We start from the raw sequence: 20983 nt of genomic DNA on the forward strand, positions 1-20983 counted from the left end.
TAATAGGTTAGTTCTCAGAAACTATCCACTTAGTGAAAGGGATATGGCTATTTATTGTCATGTACTTCACAAAAATAGTACAATGACTGTAAATGTGAGTCTTAGTCCCAGGGCATACATGGAAAGGTATGTACAGTTGAAGCCTGAAGTTTACATACACTTAGGTTGGAGTCATTAAAACTTGTTTTTCAACCACTCCACAAATGTCTTGTTAACAAAATATAGTTTTGGCAAGTCGGTTAGGACATCTACTTTGTGCATGACACAAGTCATTTTTCCAACAATTGTTCACAAACAGAATATTTCACTTATAATTCACTCTATCACAATTCAAGTGGGTCAGAAGTTTACATACACTAAGTTGACTGTGCCTTTAAACAGCTAGGAACATTCCAGAAATGATGTCATGGCTTTAGAAGCTTCTGATAGGTTAATTGACATCATTTGAGTCAATTGGAGGTGTACCTGTGCCTACCTTCAAACTTTGCTTGACATCATGGGAAAATCAAAAGAAATCAGCCAAGACCTCAGAAAATGTTGTTGTAGACCTCCACAAGTCTTGTTCATCCTTGGGAGCAATTTTCAAACGCCTGAAGGTACCACGTTCATCTGTACAAACAATACTACGCAAGTATAAACACCATGGGACCACGCAGCCGTTTACCGTTCAGGAATGAGACGCTTTCTGTCTCCTAGAGATGAACGTACTTTTGTGCGAAAAGTGCAAATCAATCCCAGAACAACAGCCAAGGACCTTGTGAAGATGCTAGAGGAAACAGGTACAAAAGTATCTATATCCACAGTAAAACGAGTCCTATATCAACATAACCTCAAAGGCCGCTCAGCAAGGAACTTCATCCCAACCATTAAGCACGGGAGTGGCAGCATCATGTTGTGGGGGTGCTTTGCTGCAGAAGGGACTGGTGCACTTCACAAAATAGATTGCTCTTTGAGGAAGGAAAATTATGTGGATATATTGAAGCAACATCTCAAGACATCTGTCAGGAAGTTACAGCTTGGTCGCAAATGGGTCTTCCAAATGGACAATGACCCCAAGCATACTTCCAACGTTGTGGAAAAATGGCTTAAGGACAACAAAGTCAAGGTATTGGAGTGGCCATCACAAAGCCCTGACCGCCGTCCTATAGAAAATTTGTGGGCAGAACTGAAAAGGTGTGTGCGAGCAAGGAGTCCTACAAACCTGACTCAGTTACACCAGCTTTGTCAGGAGGAATGGGCCAGAATTCACCCAACTTATTGTGGGAAGCTTGTGGAAGGCTACCCAAAACGTTTGACCCAAGTTAAAACAATTTAAAAGCAATGCTACCAAATACTAATTGAGTGTATGTAAACTTCTGACCCACTGGGAATGTGATGAAAGAAATAAAAGCTCAAATAAATCATTCTCTCTACTATTATTCTGACATTTCACATTCTTAAAATTAAGTGGTGACCTGAGTTTAAATGTATTTGGCTAAGGTGTATGTGAACTTCCCACTTCAATTGTATATTATGTGCACTCGGCTCCTTATGTTGGTACAGTATGGGAGCATACTGTATGATAACTAAACACAACCACTACTCTGGAATACAAGGAATTGTGAAGAGCAGACCTATACACTGTATATACAAAAGTAAGTAGTCGATTCAGCTATTTCAGCCACACCCATTGTTCACAGGGCCATGCAATCTCCAATCTCCAGACAAACATTGGCAGTAGAATGGCCTTACTGAAGAGCTCAAACATTCAACGTGGCACCGTCATAGAATGCTACCATTCCAACAAGTCAGTTCGTCAAATTTCTGCGGTCAAGTGCAAGTGCTGTTTTTGTGAAATCGAAAACTGAAAGTTGGTAGGCCACACGAGCTCACAGAATGGGACCGCTGAAGCACTTAGCACGTTGTAAATCGTCTGTCCTCTGTTGCAACACTCACTACCGAGTTTCAAACTTCCTCTGGAAGCAACATCAGCACAAGGAACTGTTCGCCGGGAGCAAGATGAAATGGGTTTCCATGGCCGAGCAGCCATGTATCACAATGCCAAGCGTTGGCTGGAGTTGTGTGTAAAGCTCGCCGCCTTTGGACTCTAGAGCAGTGGAAACGCGTTCTCTGGAGTGATGAATCACGCTTCACCATCTGGCAGTCCCACGGATGAATCTGGGTTTTGCTGATGCCAAGAGAACGCTACCTGCCCCAATGCATAGTGCCAACTGTAAAGTTTGGTGGAGGAGGAATAATGGTCTGGGGCTGTTTATCATGGTTCGGGCTATCCCCCTTAGTTCCAGTGAAGGGAAATCTTAATTTTACTGCATACAATGACATTCTAGACCATTCTGTGCTTCCAACTTTGTGGCAACCGTTTGGGGAAGGCCCTTTCCCGTTTCAACATGGCAATACTCTTGTGCACAAAGTGAGGTCCATACAGAAATGGTTTGTTAAGATCGGTGTGGAGGAACTTGACTGGCCTGCACAGTGCCCTGACCTCAAGCCCATTTTGGCTGAAAGGAATCAAGTCCTTGCAGCAATATTATAACATCTTGTGAAAAGCATTCCCAGAAGAGTGGAGGCTGTTATAGCAGCAAACTCCATATACCAGCTCCATATTAATGCCCATGATTTTGGAATGAGATGTTCGACGAGCAGGTGTCCATACTTTTTCTCATGTAGTGTATTTAGCTCCAGTCACCTGAAGCACTTAAGACCCTGTTATGCAATTTATGTTGTCTAGTTTCGGAGTGATCCCCACCACCCCTCTGCCCATCCACACTCCACTGATGCCCAGCCAGAGTATTGAAGTTTCCCTGCCTCTCAACACCATTGGGCCAGTCATGAAGATGGACCCACTGAACAACCTACAGGTAAACTCCTACATGTATTTTCTGGTTATGTAAAGCATGCTCGGCAAGAGAAGCCTACCTCTCAGGGATTTTTCTGCCATTTTTAATCCTTGGACGGGCCGCCAAAACATTTTTTAAACTGTACATTTTTTTTTTTTAATGTGGGATTGGAAAAACGCTTTCAGTGTCAACGTAAACCAGATGTAAAGTAAATAGAAAAGATAATGGGCCTACAGTGCCTTCAGAAAGTATTAATACCCATTGACTTATTCCACATTTTGTTGTGTTACAGCCTGAATTCAAAATGGATAACATTTTTTTTCACCCATCTACACACAATACCCCATAATGACAAAGTGAAAACATGTTTCTAGATTTTTTAGCAAATGTATTTATATAAGGATTTACACCCGAGTCAATACTTTGTAGAAGTGCCCTTGGCAGCGATACCAGCTGTGAGTCTTTCTGTGTAAGTCTCTAAGAGATTTCCACACCTGGATTGTGCAACATTTGCCTATTATTCTTTTCAAAATGCTTCAAGCTCTGTCAAGTTGTTTGTTGATAATTGCTAGACAACCATTTTCAATTATTTCCAAATATTTTAAAGTAAATTAAAGTTAACTGCCACTCAGGAACATTCACTGTTTTCTTGGTAACTCCAGTGTTTTAGGTTATTGTCCCGTTGAAAGGTGAATTCATCTCCCAGTGTCTGGTGGAAAGCAGACTGAACCAAATTTTCCTCTAGTATTTTGCCTGTGCTTAGCTCTATTCCATACATTTTCTTTTTTATCCTGAAAAACTCCTTAACAATTACAGCCCTTAACGATTACAAGCATACCCAAAACATGATGCAGCTACCACTATGCCTGAAAATATGGAGAGTGGTACTCCATAATGTGTTGTGTTGGATTTGCCCAAACATAACACTTTGTACTCAGGACAAAAAGTGAATTACTTTGCCACATTTTCTTGCAGTATTATATTAGTGCCTTGTTGCATGCAGGATGCATGTTTTGGAATATTTTATTCCTGTACTCTTATTTCCTTATACAGCTGACTGAGTGCGGTCTTAGTGCCAGCATCTGTTTGTGGTGGTAAATAAACAGCCACGAAAAGTATAGCTGAGAACTCTCTAGACAAGTAGTGTGGCCTGCAATTTATCACAATATACTCTACTTCAGGCAAGCAAAATCTAGAGACTTCAATAGATTTTGTGCACCAGCTGTTGTTTACAAATATGCACAGACCACCGCCCCTTGTCTTACCGGAGTGTGCTATTCTATCCTGCCGGTCCAGCGTATATCCCGCTAGCTGAATATCCATGTCGTCATTCAGCCACGATTCCGTGAAACATAGGATATTACAGTTTTTGATGTCCCATTGTTAGGATATTCGTGATCGTATCTCGTCTAATTTATTGTCCAATGATTGCACGTTGGCGAGTAATATTGACCATAACGGCAGATTTTCTACTCGCCAACTGCGGGTCCTGACGGCTCTTCCTCCTCTGTACTTGCGTCGCTTCCTCTTGCGAATAACTGGGATGTTGGCCCTGCCGGGCGTTTGGAGAATATCATGTGAGTCTTGCTTGTTGTTGAAAGAATCTTTGTCTAATCCGAGGTGAGTGATCGCTGTCCTGATATCCAGAAGCTCTTTTCTGCTGTAAGATACGGTTGCAGAAACATTATGTACAAAATAAGTTACAATTACAGCGAAAAACCACCACATAATAGCACAATTGGTTGGGCGCCCGTAAAACTGCTGCCATTTCTTCCGGCGCCTTCCGGGCCCGATTTCCCTATAACGATGGAGTTTAGGCTTATGAGTGTTTTTAATGATGCATCTTTCCTACCACGTTACTAACGAAGGTTCTGGGAAACACCTTGGCTTCTAAAGATAGATCGTAGAAAGGTTCTAATGATGATCTTAACGCTACGAAGGTTCTGGGAAACGAGGCCCATCATCTTCGGTCTTTCTCTTGTATTTTAATGTTCCTGTTGACTCTGTAATCAAAGCCTGCCAGGTTAAGCACCCTACTTTTTGCCTGAAGCTTGTTTAAAGAAGAAACTCCAGCAACGCCAGTGTGCCTGATTTATTTATTTTTTCTCTCCAACTATACGTACCAGTCAAAAGTTTGGACACACCTACTCATTCAAGGGTTTTTCTTTATTTTACTATTTTCTACATTGTAGAATAGTAGTGAAGACCTTAAAACTATGACATCACACACATGGAATCATACAGTAACCAAAAAAGGGTTAAACAAATCAAAATATATTTTATATTTGAGATTCTTCAAAGTAGCCACCCTTTGTCTTGATGGCAGGTTTGGATACTCTTGGCATTCTCAACCAGCTTCATGAGGTAGTTGCCTGGAATACATGTAATTTAACAGGTGTGTTTTGTTAAAAGTTAATTTCTTTCCTTTGTGAGTTTGAGCCAATCAGTTGTGTTGTGACAAGGTAGGGGTTGTATACAGAAGATATCCCTATTTGGTAAAATACCAATTCCATATTATGGCAAGAACAGCTCAAATAAGCAAAGGGAAACACAGTCCATCATTACTTTAAGTCATGAAGGTCAGTCAATTCGGAAAATTTCAACTGAAAGTTTCTTCAAGTGCAAAAACCATAAATCATTATGCTGAAACTGGCTCTTGAGGACCGCGAGAGGAAAGGAAGACCCAGAGTTACTTCTGCTGCAGAGGATAAGTTCATTAGTTACCAGCCTCAGAAATTGCTGCCCAAATAAATGCTTCACAGAGTTCAAGTAACAGACACATCTCAACATCAACTGTTCAGAGAAGACTGCGTGAATCAGGTCTTCATGTTCGAATTGCTGCGAAGAAACCACTACTAAAGGACACCAATAAAAATAAGAAACACGAGCAATGGACATTAGTCCGGTGGAAATCTGTCCTTTGGTCTGATGAGTCCAAATTAGAGATGTTTGGTTCCAACCACCGTGTCTTTGTGAGAAGCAGAGTAGGTGAACAGATGATCTCCACATGTGTGGTTCCCACTGTGAAAAATAGAGGTGTGATGGTGTGGATCTGCTTTTTTGGTGACACGGTCTGTGATTTATTTAGAATTCAAGGTACACCTAACCAGCATGGCTACCACAGCATTCTGCAGTGATATGCCATACCATCTGGTTTGCGCTTAGTGGGACTATCATTTGTTTTTCAACAGGACAATGACCCAACACACCTCCAGGCTGTGTAAGGGCTATTTGACCAAGAAGGAGAATGATGGAGTGCTGCATCAGATGACCTGGCCTCCACAATCACCCGATGTCAACCCAATTGAGATGGTTTGGGATGAGTTGGACCGCAGAGTGAAGGAAAAGCAGCCAACAAGTGCTCAGCATATATGGGAACTCCGTCAAGACTGTTGGAAAAGCATTGCAGGTAAAGCAGGTTGAGAGAATGCCAAGAGTGTGCAAAGCTGTCAAGGCATATGGTGGCTACTTTGAAGAATCTAAAATCTAAAATATATTTTGATTTGTTTAACACTTTTTTGGTTACTACATGTGTCTCTTTTATTTATAGTTTTGATGTCTTCAATATTATTCTACAATGTAGAAAATAGTACAAATAAAGAGTCTTGAATGAGTGGTACCGTAGATTTTTTTCCTCCTGGAACAACGTACAGTGTGCAAACTCCTCTTTCAAGCCCGAGACCTATTACAATGGAAAACAAAAAAACAAGCTATATGTATTTTATAATAAAAGTTCATTTCAAACTTCAAGATATCCTCAATGTATGGCATTTGTTTATATGCTTTTGATCCTGTCTTTTTTACAGCCTCGTTGAAGCATATGTAAAACTAGGTATTAAGTCCCCAGAGAAAGCAGGATTCTAAATGCTGTTTATCAAACTATAATCTACAGAATTAGGTGCTTCTGTCTTGCGTCCGAGAGATGAGCTGGAGGGTTCAGTCTTCAGCCCACACACATGGCCGTCAAGCTGAGGACAGTAAAGCCTGTTAGTAGTTTGAGCCCACAGTGTTGGCTCTAATGTGCTCCACCACCACAGGACAGCCACCAACTGGACAATGGACTCCAGCTTTCAGTGCCCCCGCACAAACTTTCATTTCATAAGCTCACATTTTTATGGAGGTAAGGCAATTCACTGGAATAGCTTTCTGTAAATCCAGTCTCAGAAATTGAATACATAGCCCTTTTTTAAAGCTCTGTAAATTCTTTGATAATATCCATAAGAGCACGTAGGCCTATATAAGGGCAATATATAACAGCTACTCAGCTATCCTGGAAAGCAGCCCATCCATCAGCACACTTTAGTAGTTCCAGTCATCTCATTTTCACTGTTCAGTGGCTGAGAGAGATGGCACTGGAAACCATTCAGCCAAAATAACACTACTTTACAGGGCTCTCCAGCTGAGACAGCTACTTTATTTGTTCCTCCTATAATGATTCCTCCTTTTCTGTTCTTGCCTTCCCGGCATGGGTATTGTGTGTGGGTATTGTGTGTGGTTATTGTGTGTGGTTATTGTGTGTGGTTATTGTGTGTGGTTATTGTGTGTGGGTATTGTGTGGGTATTGTGTGTGGGTATTGTGTGTGGGTATTGTGTGTGGGTATTGTGTGTGGGTTGTGTGTGGGTTGTGTGTGGGTTGTGTGTGGGTTGTGTGTGGGTTGTGTGTGTGTGTGTGTGTGTGTGTGTGTGTGTGTGTGTGTGTGTGTGTGTGTGAGAAAATATCTGTCTCTCTGAAGGCCCGGTGGTAAGCAGACCACCTTTAGAGTGTTTGGGCTCACCACACCACAGCTTTTCATCTGGGTTGGATCCACATACTGCTGTAATGAACACTGCTCATATAGTATCTACTTACTCATAAATGCAGAATGACATTCAATAGTGAATATTCAACCGCTTGTGTCCTTTTTTTCAGAAGACTTGCTCATGGGGCTCCCGAGTGGCGCAGCATCTCAGTGCTAGATGCGTCACTACAGACCCTGGTTCGCTTCCAGGCTGTATCACAACCGGCCGTGATTGGGAGTCCCGTAAGGTGGTGCAAAATTGGCACAGCGTCGTCCGGGTTAGGGTTTGGCCGGGAGGCCGTCATTGGAAATAAGAATTTGTTCTTAACTAACTTGCCTAGTTAAGTTTAAAAAATGTTTGGCGCCTGTCGTGACACATTTTGCCGATCACACTTGTCCTTATGCCATTCTACAAGAAAACAGCAGATTGAGTAATTGATAATAATGACTATAAATATCTACCAATCCCACCATTCAGCAGCTTCTATTCCTAGTTGCTGGAAGGGACACTACTGACCCTGATTCACCTCAGTGTTCATTCTAATAATTACCTCAGAGTCCCTAAGTTGTAATGAAGACTTCTAAGTACTAACAAAGATAATAGTTATTGTCAGCTTTGGTACTTAATCACAACACAGCCTAGGGATATTTACCATGTGATTCCGACACCTCTCCCACACTCCCCATTGTGATGCGTCTTGTGTTTTGAGATACTTTATTAGTATGTCTGACTCTGATCATGTGACACTAAACAAATCAAAAGGCCTCTAATGAGTAATATAATAATAATATATGCCATTTAGCAGACGCTTTTATCCAAAGCGACTTACAGTCATGTGTGCATACATTCTAGTTATGGGTGGTCCCGGGAATCGAACCCACTACCCTGGCGTTACAAGCGCCATGCTCTACCAACTGAGCTACAGAAGGACCACAATAATGAGCTTGGGTGTTTTATCATGGGGATTTTTTGAAGCCCAGACAGGACATCAGTTTGGTTCAGATGTGTAGGTGGAGACGATTGTCCTTTTGTGGATTCATTTGATTTTCTGTCGGAGCTCTAATTCCATGTTGTGTCACGATGAGAGTTGCGTTGTGAGCTAATGGGGGAAGTTTTTCCACGGAATCGACAACTCCGTCATACTAGAGGAGGTTTGTGTGTTTTGGATTTATGTCTCTCTCTCTTTGTGTGTGTGTCCTCGGTGCTTAGCAATGCGCAACTTTCACACACTGTTCCTGTCAAGTACAGGTGAGGCCGGCCAGGGTCTGGTCTTCTGATAATGTCTATTCGTGAACAGAGTAAGGACTGCCTGCCGGAGGGTCACTCCATGAAGCCAGAAATATGAATCAAGTTCAGAGAGAGCTCAGAGTGCCCATGAGGGCTGTATACTGCATTAGTGCAGAGTCCAACAGACCACACACTCAGCTTTAAGCCTTCGCCACCCACACTCACAAATAGACACCTCTCTAGTCTCCCAGTCTCACTTCTGTCTAGCCATGACAGACACTGCATGGACATTTCAAGAGCACTTTTTCTTATTTAGAGCAATTCTATATTTACAGTTGTCTGCCTCATCTTTCTCATGCTCTTAAGTGCTCAGAAGTGTTTGAGGGCTTATTGGAATTCTATATGTCCAAATCAGCCACCTCTAGTGCATGGCACTAAGGCACTGACTGATGTCATATTAATTTTGTGTTGCCTTTTGTCCACAGGTGGCTGTGAAGAACAACATTGATGTTTTCTACTTCAGCGGGCTTATCCCACTCAACATTTTTTTTGTGGAGGACGGTAAAATGGGTACGTGTGTCTGGAAGCAACACTCTCAAACACTCAATATCCAGCTCATTACCATAGCAGTAGAGCCATTATCACCAAAGAGTTTGAGGAGTTTATTTTATACCAACACAAGGACCTTTTGTAACTCCCCGCTCAGTACAGGTGTCACTCTTGTTTCACCCCCATCTTCATCTGCCCCAGAGCGACAGGTGTTCCTGGCAACCTGGAAAGACATCCCCAATGAGAACGAGCTGCAGTACCAGATCAAGGAGTGCCACTTAAACGCAGGTATGCTTCTTTACCTCTGTGGATGAAAGCTATATGTACCTTTGAACACTAACTTAAGTTTTATGCACCATGTGAGAAAGAAAATTTAAAAAAAATTCTGACCATGATATGTACTCTAAGGCAGAAGTGGGCAAACTTTTTGACTCGCGGGCCACAATGGGTTCTAAAATTTGACAGAGGGGCCGGGCCAGGAGCATTTGGAGGGAGTGTTTGGGCCAGATATACTAAAGCATTAAATGTAGTGTGTGCAAACCTCATAGCACAGTAAGAACACTACAACCCAATTTATTAACTGTCTTTCAAATGTGAAAAATAGCCCTTATCAGTTAATAAATTTGTCTCAAGGAATATGCAAGATATGGCATTTACATACTATTTCGCAGATACTGGGAGGAGGAAATGTAAATAGATTAAAATAACATACGCACTGTGATTTATCAAGATTGCGTCTGTTTTTAATAAGTTTCAATCGAAGGTGCAAAGTTAAAGAAATCAACATTTATTGAAAAATGGAATCACTTTCAACATTCAAAACATATTATTACACAACGAAATACTCAAGCTCAATAATATCTACTTGTGTTAAACTCCGCAAAATCATGGATGGATTGTCCTGACCGCGCGCTCTACAAACTCGCCACGGACGCCCTCGCCTTCACGCGCAAACAGTACACGTGTATCGTTGCCAAGCACACAGACATAGGCTGTATTAAATATCCTACCTGCAGCTGAAAATTTAAATTTAAATTAAGAGCGATGTGCGGCGTGTTAATTAAGCTACTGTACCGCTGCTGTGCTTAAATGCGCATTGCTCTTAATTAAAAGACGCACTTCCAAACTTTCCATATGCATTTTTCATAATACAGCAGAAAAACTCACCATTTCAGTGGGAACAGTGTTGTTGGTCTCCCTTTTTTGCCAGTGCATCAAAGTCTGGAGTTAGTTTTGTTGTGGCAATTCTCAGGACAGATCTGAGGTGTTGGTCAGTTAACTTGGATCTGTGATGGGCTTTGTTGATTTTCATGACGCTAAACGTCTGCTCACACACGTAGGTCGAGCCATGCACTCTTTCAAAAACTCGCCTTCGGAGAAAGGCTTGCTAGCCTTTGCTAATTTGAATGCCAGCAAATAACTTGCCTTGGTACCTGACTCTTGAATTGCAGTTTGTCGGTGAAAAAAGTTCTGTTGACTCTGTAAATTAGCTGCCAACCTCTGAGCAGTAGCCGCCCGTTCTTGTGTTGACTGCTTGCTAGCATAGTTTGCATGCTTCGTGGCAAAGTGACGGTTGATATTGTACTCTTTGAAAACCGCAACAGCTTCTTGGCATATCAGACATACAGCCGTTGATCGGACTTCAGTGAAGAAGTATTTTGTTGTCCACTCCTTATTAAACACTCGGCATTCGCTGTCCACTTTCCTTCTCTTTGGTCCGCTCATTTTCACAGAAGGGCTTAATGGTGACGTGAAACGAAGTGAAAATTAAAGTGAAATAAAGAGAAATACGCGCCACTCCAACAACGGTCAATGTGTTTTGAGTGCGCCATCTATTGGGGAAACGTGGGCATTGCAGGGAAAGGGGAAAAAAGGAGGTTATTACTATAATTTGGACAAGTTCGGCGGGCCGGATTAAAAAGCCTAACGGGGCGTATGTGGCCCGCGGGCCGTAGTTTGCCCATGTCTGCTCTAAGGGCTGTCACTATTTTTATCTGTGGGGTTTTCCTCCCACTGCTCAATGGTATGAAAACACTAATACAGATCTAGAATGAAAATGTACACTGTGTTTGTGTTGGAGAGGGTCATCTTTCACCCTCCTAACCCTGACTGTACTGAAACCCAGCCTATCGAGAAACACAAGGCTTTCAAGCAGTACGGCTCAAATGTCCATCATCGGAGCTATTCACGCTATGCTTTAAAAATGTAACCTTGCGTGATTCAGTCTTAAAGCGTGAGGACATGAGTTGATCCACAATGCTGCTAATATTTGTGGATGACATACACACCACACAGTCATCTACAGTAATCAGGCACAAACACAAATGATAAAAAGACAATTGAGTCTCATCAACAATCTAGCTTCCTGTATTCTTTTTTTATGTCAAAGGACATTTGTTAGGTGATGTTGAAATTGCAGCTTAGTGTGGTTTTAACCACTCCATTGTGTTTAAGTTACCAAGAGTACAATGGGATAAGATCTTTTGTCCTTTTTTTAACTGCTTCGAGCACAAGTGAAGGACAGTGTCGAGTTGGTGTTGTTTCCTCTCGATTGAGTGCTGGTGATTCAGTGGAAGGAGATGTAATTTGATGAAGAGAAAGCATGCAGAGAAGGAGGAAATGCATGAAGAGCGCTCTATGCATCTGCCTAGCTGTCAAAAGTTTAACTTATTTCAACTTTTGACGCAAGTAAAATGGACAAATGACATCCATTAACCTATGAGGCCAATAGAAAAACCTTTTGCTCCTGATATGCTCAGTCAGTTTTTGAAAGATATGACATCTCTGGGTGTGCTTGTGTTCGGTGACTTGTTGGTGTTTTTGTTATCCTAAAATATTATTTGGTAATATATCAGGCCTATTGTCCTCACGGAGCTCATGTCTGAATCACACTTACTACTACTATCCTCTCCTTTCACAGATCTAACACGTTGAGCCAATTACAGGGCAGATAAAGGGCCGTCCTTGTTTTGGGAAAGTTATATTGGAGGGAAGTAGCTTTAGTTATTGTTTAGTCTATATGCAGGGTTTTATTTACCAACCTGGACAGGTGGTACTGCAGGTGACCTTTTGAAACCATCAAACCACAAAGTCATCAAATCCCAGTGGGTCAGACGTTTACATACACTCAATTAGTATTTGGTAGAATTGCTTTTAAATTGTTTAACTTGGGTAAAATGTGTTGGGTAGCCATCCACAAGCTTCCCACAATAAGTTGGGTGAGTTTTGGCCCATTCCTCCTGACAGAGCTGGTGTAACTGAGTCAGGTTTGTAGGCCTCTCTTGCTCTCACACACTTTTTCAGTTCTGCCCACACATTTTCTATGGGATTGAGGTCAGGGCGTTGTGCCACACCAATACCTTGACTTTGTTGTCCTTAAGACATATTGCCACAACTTTGGAAGTATGCTTGGGGTCATTGTCCATTTGGAAGACCCATTTGTTTCATCAGATCAGAGGACACAAAAAGTACGATCTTTGTCCCCATGTGCAGTTGCAAAACGTAGTCAGGCTTTTTTATGGTGGTTTTGGAGCAGAGGCTTCTTCCTAGCTGAGCGGCCTTTCAGGTTATGTCGATATAGGACTCGTTTTACTGTGGCTATAGATACTTTTGTACCTGTTTTCTCCAGTCCCTTGCTGTTGTTCTGGGATTGATTTGCACTTTTCGCACCAAGGTACGTTCATCTCTAGGAGACAGAACGCGTCTCCTTCCTGAGCGGTATGACGGCTGCGTGGTCCCATGGTGTATATACTTGCGTACTATTGTTTGTACAGATTAATGTGGTACCTTCAGGCATTTGGAAATTGCTCCCAAGGATGAACCAGACTTGTGGAGGTCTACAATTATTTTTGAGGTCTTGGCTGATTTCTTTCGATTTTACCATGATGTCAAGCAAAGAGGCACTGAGTTTGAAGGTCGGCCTTGAAATACATCCACAGGTACCCCTCCAATTGACTCAAATGATGTCAATTAGCCTATCAGAAGCTTCTAAAGTCATGACATCATTCTCTGGAATCTTCCAATCTGTTTAAAGGCACAATCAACTTCGTGCATGTAAACATCTGACCCACTGGAATTGTGATACAGTGAAATAAATAAAAATGTGTGTTTTTTTGTTTTATTTTTATTTAACCAGGTAGGCCAGTTGAGAACAAGTTCTCATTTACAACTGCGACCTGGCCAAGATAAAGCAAAGCAGTGTGACATAAAACAGAGTTACACATGGATAAACAAAAGTACAGTCAATAACACTATAGAAAAGTCTATTTACAGTGTATGCAAATGGAGTAAGGAGGTAAGGCAATAAATAGGCCATAGTAGCGAAGTAATTACAGTTTAGCAAATTAACACTGGAGTGATAGATGTGAAATAAAGGAAATAAATAATCTGTCTGTAAACATTTGTTGGAAAATTACTGTCATGCACAAAATAGAAGTCCTAACCAGCTTTCCAAACCTATAGTTTGTTAACAGAAAATGTGTGGAGTGGTTGAAAAACAAGTTTTAATGACTCCAAGGTGTATGTAAACTTCTGACTTCAACTGTACCTACTCATTCAAAGGTTTTTCTTTATTTTCACTATTTTCTAAATTGTAAAATAATAGTGATGACGTTAAAAATATGAAATAACTCATATGGAATCATAGTAACCAAAAAACTGTTAAACAAATCTAAATAAATGGTAGATTCTTCAAAGTAGCCACCCTTTGCCTTGATGACAGCGCTGCACACTCTTGGGCTTCTCTCAACCAGCTTCTGCATTTCCAACAGTCTTGAAGGTGTTCCAACATATGCTGATCACATATGTTGGCTGCTTTTCCTTCACTCTGCAGTCCTACTTATCCCAAAACCATCTCAATTAGGTTGAGGTTGGGCGATTGTGGAGACCAGGTCATCTGATGCAGCACTCCATCACTCTTCTTGGTCAAATAGCCCTTACACAGCCTGGAGGTGTGTTTGGGTCATTGTCGTGTTGAAAAACATATTATAGTCCCACTAAGCGCAAACCAGATGGGATGGCCTATCGCTGCAGAATTCTGTAATAACTATGCTGGTTAAGTGTGCCTTGAATTCTATATAAATCACAGACAGTGTCACCAAAAAAGCACCATTACACCACCTCCTCCATGCTTCACGGTGGGAACCACACATGCAGAGAACCCGTTCACCGACTCTGCGTCTCACAAAGACACGGTGGTTGGAACCAAAAATCTCAAATCTGGACTCAACAGACCAAAGAACAGATTTCCACTGATCTAATGTCCATTGCTCTTGTTTCTTGGCCCGAGCAAGTCTCTTATTATTGGTATCCTTTAGTAGTGGTTTCTTTGCAGCCCTAGTCTCCTCTGAACAGTTGATGTTGAGATGTGTCTTTCTTGAACTCGGTGAAGCATTTATTTGGGCTGCAATCTGAGGTGCAGTAAACTCTAATGAACTTATCCTCTGGAACAGAGTTAATTCTGGGTCTTCCTTTCCTGTGGCTGCCTCATGAGAGCCAGTTTGATCATAGTGCTTGATGGGTTTTGCGACTGCACTTGAAGAAACTTTCAAAGATCTTGAAGTAATGATGGACTGTTGTTTCTCTTTGCTTATTTGAGCTGTTCTTGCCATAATATGGACTTGGTCTTTTCCCAAATAGAGCTATCTGATCGGCTCAAACGCATTAAGAAGGAAATAAATTCCACAAATTAACTTTTTAAGAAGGAACACCTGTTAATTGAAATGCATTCCAGATGACTACCGCATGAAGCTGGTTGAGAGAATGCCAAGAGTGCAAAGCTGTTTTCAAGGCAAATGGTGGCTATTTTGAAGAATCTTAAATATTCTTTGATTTGTTTAACACTTTTTTGCTTACTACATGATTCCATATGTGTGATTTTATAGTTTTGATGTCTTCACTATTATTCTACAATGTAGAAAATAGTATAAAATAAAATAAAACACCCCTGAATGAGTAGGTGTCCAAACCTTTAACTGGTACTCTATATATAGTGAGGGAAAAAAGTATTTGATCCCTTGATGATTTTGTACATTTGCCCACTGACAAAGAAATTATCCGTCTAATTTTAATTGTAGGTTTATTCGTAAAAATCCAGAAAAACACATGTCAAGAATGTTATAAATTGATTTGCATTTTAATGAGGGAAATAAGTATTTGACCCCGCTGCAAAACATGACTTAGTACTTGGTGGCAAAACCCTTGTTGGAATTCACAGAGGTCAGAGGTTTCTTGTAGTTGGCCACCAGGTTTGCACACATCTCAGGAGGGATTTGGTCCCACTCCTCTTTGCAGATCTTCTCCAAGTCATTAAGGTTTCGAGGCTGACGTTTGGCAACTCGAACATTCAGCTCCCTCTAAAGATTTTCTATGGGATTACGGTCTGGAGATTGGCTAGGCCACTCCAGGACCTTAATGTGCTTCTTCTTGAGCCACTTCTTTGTTGCCTTGGCCGTGTGTTTTGGGTCATTCTCATGCTGGAATACCCATCCACAAACCATTTTCGATGCCCTGGCTGAGGGAAGGAGGTTCTTACCCAAGATTTGACGGTACATGGCCCCGTCCATCGTCCCTTTGATGCGGTGAAGTTGTCCTGTCCCCTAAGCAGAAAAACACCCCCAAAGCATAATGTTTCCACCTCCATGTTTGACGGTGGGGATGGTGTTCTTGGGGTCGTAGGCACCATTCCTCCTCCTCCAAACATGGCGAGTTGAGTTGATGCCAAAGAGCTCCATTTTGGTCTCATCTGACCACAACACTTTCACCCAGTTGTCCTCTGAATCAATCAGATGTTCATTGGCAAACTTCAGACGGGCATGTATATGTGCTTTCCTGAGCAGGGGGACCTTGCGGGCGCTGCAGGATTTCAGTCCTTCACGGCGTAGTGTGTTACCAATTGTTTTCTTGGTGACTATGATCCCAGCTGTCTTGAGATCATTGACAAGATCCTCCCGTGTAGTTCTGGGCTGATTCCTCACCGTTCTCATGATCATTGCAACTCCACGAGGTGAGATCTTGCATGGAGTCCCAGGCCGAGGGAGATTGACAGTTCTTTTGTGTTTCTTCCATTTGCGAATAATCGCACAAACTGTTGTCACCTCACCAAGCTGCTTGGCGATGGTGTTGTAACCCATTCCAGCCTTGTGTAGGTCTACAATCTTGTCCCTGACATATTCGAAGAGATCTTTGGTTATGGCCATGGTGGAGAGCTTGGAATCTGATTGATTGATTGCTTCTGTGGACAGGTGTCTTTTATACAGGTAACAAGCTGAGATTATGAGTACTCCCTTTAAGAGTGTGCTCCTAATGTCAGCTCGTTACCTGTATAAAATATACCTGGGAGCCAGAAATCTTTCTGATTGAGAGAGGGTCAAATACTTATTGCCCTCATTGAAATGCAAATCAATTTATAACATTTTTGACATGCGTCTTTCTGTATTTTTTTGTTGTTATTCTGTCTCTCACTGTTCAAATAAACCTACCATTAAAATGATAGACTGATCATTTCTTTGTCAGTGGGCAAATGTACAAAATCAGCAGGAGATCAAATACTTTTTCCCCTCACTGTATATCTCTGGTTAAAGATTGACGTTTGACGTCTGTTCATGTACTCAATTACTCATGCCCATCCCTATGAAGCTCGCGGCCAAACTCCCACACTGTTTTGGGCTCTAGCAGCGTGAAGCAGATACTGCGTGGGAGTGAAGACTTGCATCTCGCACATCGCAATATCTGTAGTGCTGCTCAAGGCAACATAATTTCGCAGAGTCTACTTTTAATTGAACATTATGACATTGTTGATTTTAGATGCTTTTTTCATTTATTAGACTATTTTCCTCTGTTCAGTGTCTGTTCGTTTGTCCATCTTAATCTTTTCTTTTTATTGGCCAGTCTGAGATTTGTCTTTTTCTTTGCAACTCTGCCTAGAAGACCAGCATCCCGGAGTCGCCTCTTCATTGTTAATGTTGAGACTGGTGTTTTGCGGGTACTATTTAATGAAGCTGCCAGTTGAGGACTTGTGAGGCATCTGTTTCTCAAACTAGAGACACTAATGTACTTGTCCTCTTGCTCAGTTGTGCACCAGGGCCTCTCCCACTCCTCTTTCTTTTCAGGTTAGAGCCAGTTTGTGCTGTTATGTGAAGGGAGTAGTACACAGCGTTGTATGAGATCTTCAGTTTCTTAGCAATTTCACACATGGAATAGCCTTCATTTTTCAGAACAAGAATAGACTGATGCGTTTCAGAAGAAAGTTCTTTGTTTCTGGCCATTTTGAGCCTGTAATTGAACCCACAAATGCTGATGCTCCAGATACTCAACTAGTCGAAAGAAGACTAGTTTTATTGCTTCTTTAATCAGCACAACTGTTTTCAGCTGTGCTAACATATTTGCAGGAGGGTTTTCTAATGATCAATTAGCCTTTTCAAATTATAAACTTGAATAACTAATACAACGTGCCATTGGAACGCAGGAGTGATGGTTGCTGATAATGGTTCTCTGTACGCCTATATAGATATTCCATTAAAAATCAGCAGTTTCCAACTACAATAGTCATTTACAACATTGACAACGTCTACACTGTATTTCTGATCAATTTGATGTTATTTTAATGGACAAAAAAATAAGCTTTTCTTTCAAAAACGAGGACATTTCTAAGTGACCTCAAACTTTTGAACGGTAGTGTACATTTTTGGAAGATATCTCTGGAAGATGATTATGAAAATGTATTTTCTTTTGCTGCCTACATTTTTCCTCAGTCAAATGTGGAGAGTCTTATTATGTTACCACCTCTGTTTTTAGATCCTTTCTTTGTAGCGTGACAAACAATTCTCCAGTAGCCTAATTTAAAACAAGGCTCTTTCCACAGCCACAGCAGACCCATGAGTCATGCAAGCGAGAATAATAGCATAGCAAATACAAAATGTTTGCCACCAAGTAGGCAACATACTAGCTAGCTAATTAAGGTAATCTTTCAACACATTAAATGGTCTTGAATCATACTTTTCATTTTAATGTATATAACATTTTCCCAGTAATCAATGTTTGTTTCCCTTGTTCATCTGAGGACATAGAATGTCATTGTGATACTGGTTGGATGGTTTCAAAGGCTGTTATTAAAACACAACTGACATCCTTTCTGCCCTGAAAAAGACAAGACATTTCACTTTTTTTTTTGCCCTGAAAATTACAAGGCACTAATTGGCCACACAAAAATACAAACACCACTTAAGTTGCATCTCACATTCAAACAAAGTAGGGTAACAAAAAGCAACCATTTACCATCTATGACTGACAAGTGTTGCTCAAAGGTAAATGGTTAGAGCAGTATGGAGTTGGGAGCCTTGACCACTAGAAGCTTCCCTGCAGACTGTAACATAATAGAGACTAGTCATACAGGAAGCTTTTCCACTGCGCTGTAGGAGAGATGAAATTCATTCCCCCACTGTCACTTGTCCTGCTTCTTTCTTTTTTGACACTTGTCTTTCTCCTTCTCTCCATCCACCACCTACCTCTCAGGACTCCTTTCAAGGCATTTCGCCTCACCCCTCCCCCTCTTTCCCCAAAGGAGACTTCACACAAGCTCTTTAATGATAGCCCACACCATGCCTGGTTGCCCCAGACAACAGAGTGACTGAGGGCTGAGAGCAGTGGCACTGACGATTGCTCAGGACAGGACCTACAATGGGACATGGGCCTCAGGGTCAGACTTTATGGTAGTGGTAGTTTGTCCATTGACCTATGGTTTTAAGCCCATTAGACATAGTGTCTATAGTGATATCCCCACCTCTAGATGTGAGATCTGGAAGTTGTAGTAGCTACTCCCTATATTGACAGTCCACATAAGAGTACAGCTTACAGGCTAGATTACATCCATGACGTTCAATGTATTGCTTCAATGTTCACAGCACTGTTAGAAGTTACCCTAGCTCTGTTCCTCTTCCTCAAAGTCTGACTTGGATCAGGACACTTTTTTTTTTCACTTAGAGGCACAAATGAGGGACTAAGCTCCAGCAGTTGTTTCATGAAGCTAATGTAGATATAATACTGAGCTGCTCCCCACTGCCAGTAGTTAGCGAGGCTCACAGAGAAACCATTAGAGTTGCCTTCAGGGTACAGATTGACTGGGACAGAGGAATAGGCAGCTGATGTAGGTCATGGCAATGTGTGTAGTCTAATATGACTCAGAAAGCAGCTAATGGCCTAGTTGTTGGTTTTTCACATACTGTTATTATTATTACATTATTACATTATTGTCTTACATTAAATCAATCTCCTTCTCTCTTGTTTTATTGGGTCCCTCAGTCCTGTTTTTAGATGACGCTGCAAACCAACAATGGAAACTGTAGAAACCACTGCATATATAGCCCAATACCTAGTAATAAAGCAAAAACCTCATGTTCCTAGACTAGAGAATGCAGTTGCCAAAAATGAAGCTACTACTGTACAACACAATGCCTTAGTCTATAGATAACTCTCCTCTCAGAAGTGTATGTCTCAATGAGTACTGTCAGTAAAAAATATATTAATTACAACTGGTGAACTGCACTACAATGGAGAATGCACTTATCCAATGTGCACTTATCAGTAGTTGACCGTAGAATAGCCTACAGCCCATGAGGCTAAGCTTTGCCTGTGTGGCGCTGATCTCCACATAAAGTAGGGTTGGAAAATTCCTGAAATCTTCCCAAAATTCCCATTTTAAGTATTCCCCCGCAGCCTATTCCCCCATGACTCCAGAAATCCTGAAAAAACTGAGAATTTACATCCACACGTCTAGTATATACCTGACTCATATGTAATGTGACCTTGCAGACACTGTGTCGGGGAAGCTGCAGAATGACAACATTTACACCATCGCCAAGAGGAACGTGGAGGGCCAGGACATGCTCTACCAGTCACTCAAGCTCACCAATGGCATCTGGATCCTGGCTGAGCTCCGCATCCAACCCGGCAACCCCAACTACACGGTAAAACACCCGCCTAACCTCAACTCTCCTAATTCTGAACTTAGAAGTCACTTACTGTTTTTGTCAGTAGAAGTCTGAAGTGCCAAGCAGAAGGCTCTTTATATTTCCACCCTTCCCTCACTAGAGTACCAGGCAAATAAACACTTTTGTGTTTTGTAAACGCTGTAGTCATTGCGTGACCTTCATGAGTAGACTTAGTCTTTAAGGGAATGTTTGAACCCAGGAAATAATTGATAGCCCTTCTCACTGAGACAGCACCTTCGCTACACTCCCCTGTAATGAAGTGCATGTTACATCCAGGAAGTGGTACCTAGAGATGGTTTATGGAAGTAATACAAGTTATCAACCTTTGTTTTACACACCCGGGTATATCCTGTTCCCTTATCATATGTTTGAAGGAACCTGTTCATCATTGAGGACTCATTGGGAATGACATGTGCTCTGGCAGAGTAATGGGTGACCTCGGCAGCAGATGTGCTGCTTGGTTAACTTTTGCTCCTCTAGATTGGCTATGAACAAGGTCAAAAGACCCATGTAACACTGCAAAATAGCTCCTAAATACAGGCATGGTCAGGTCTAGGGCTGTATTACTGCCACACTGGCGGTCACGAGTCATGAAGGCAGTAAAAT

General features: G+C 41.6%; 1 protein-coding gene across 3 annotated transcripts in view; it reads left to right on the top strand.

The window, feature by feature from the left end:
• Nucleotides 1–20983, top strand: part of LOC118391100 (AP-2 complex subunit beta) — a 67043-nt gene that overhangs the window by 39540 nt on the left and 6520 nt on the right. For all 3 annotated transcript variants that reach the window (XM_035782124.2, XM_035782125.2, XM_035782123.2), the window contains 4 exons: nt 2729–2858; nt 9329–9413; nt 9594–9680; nt 20199–20353. In XM_035782124.2, coding sequence (XP_035638017.1) covers nt 2729–2858; nt 9329–9413; nt 9594–9680; nt 20199–20353 — 457 coding nt within the window. The remainder of the gene's footprint in view (nt 1–2728; nt 2859–9328; nt 9414–9593; nt 9681–20198; nt 20354–20983) is intronic.

Source organism: Oncorhynchus keta, chromosome 12, assembly GCF_023373465.1.
Source record: "Oncorhynchus keta strain PuntledgeMale-10-30-2019 chromosome 12, Oket_V2, whole genome shotgun sequence".
NCBI classification, from domain to species: Eukaryota; Metazoa; Chordata; class Actinopteri; order Salmoniformes; family Salmonidae; genus Oncorhynchus; species Oncorhynchus keta.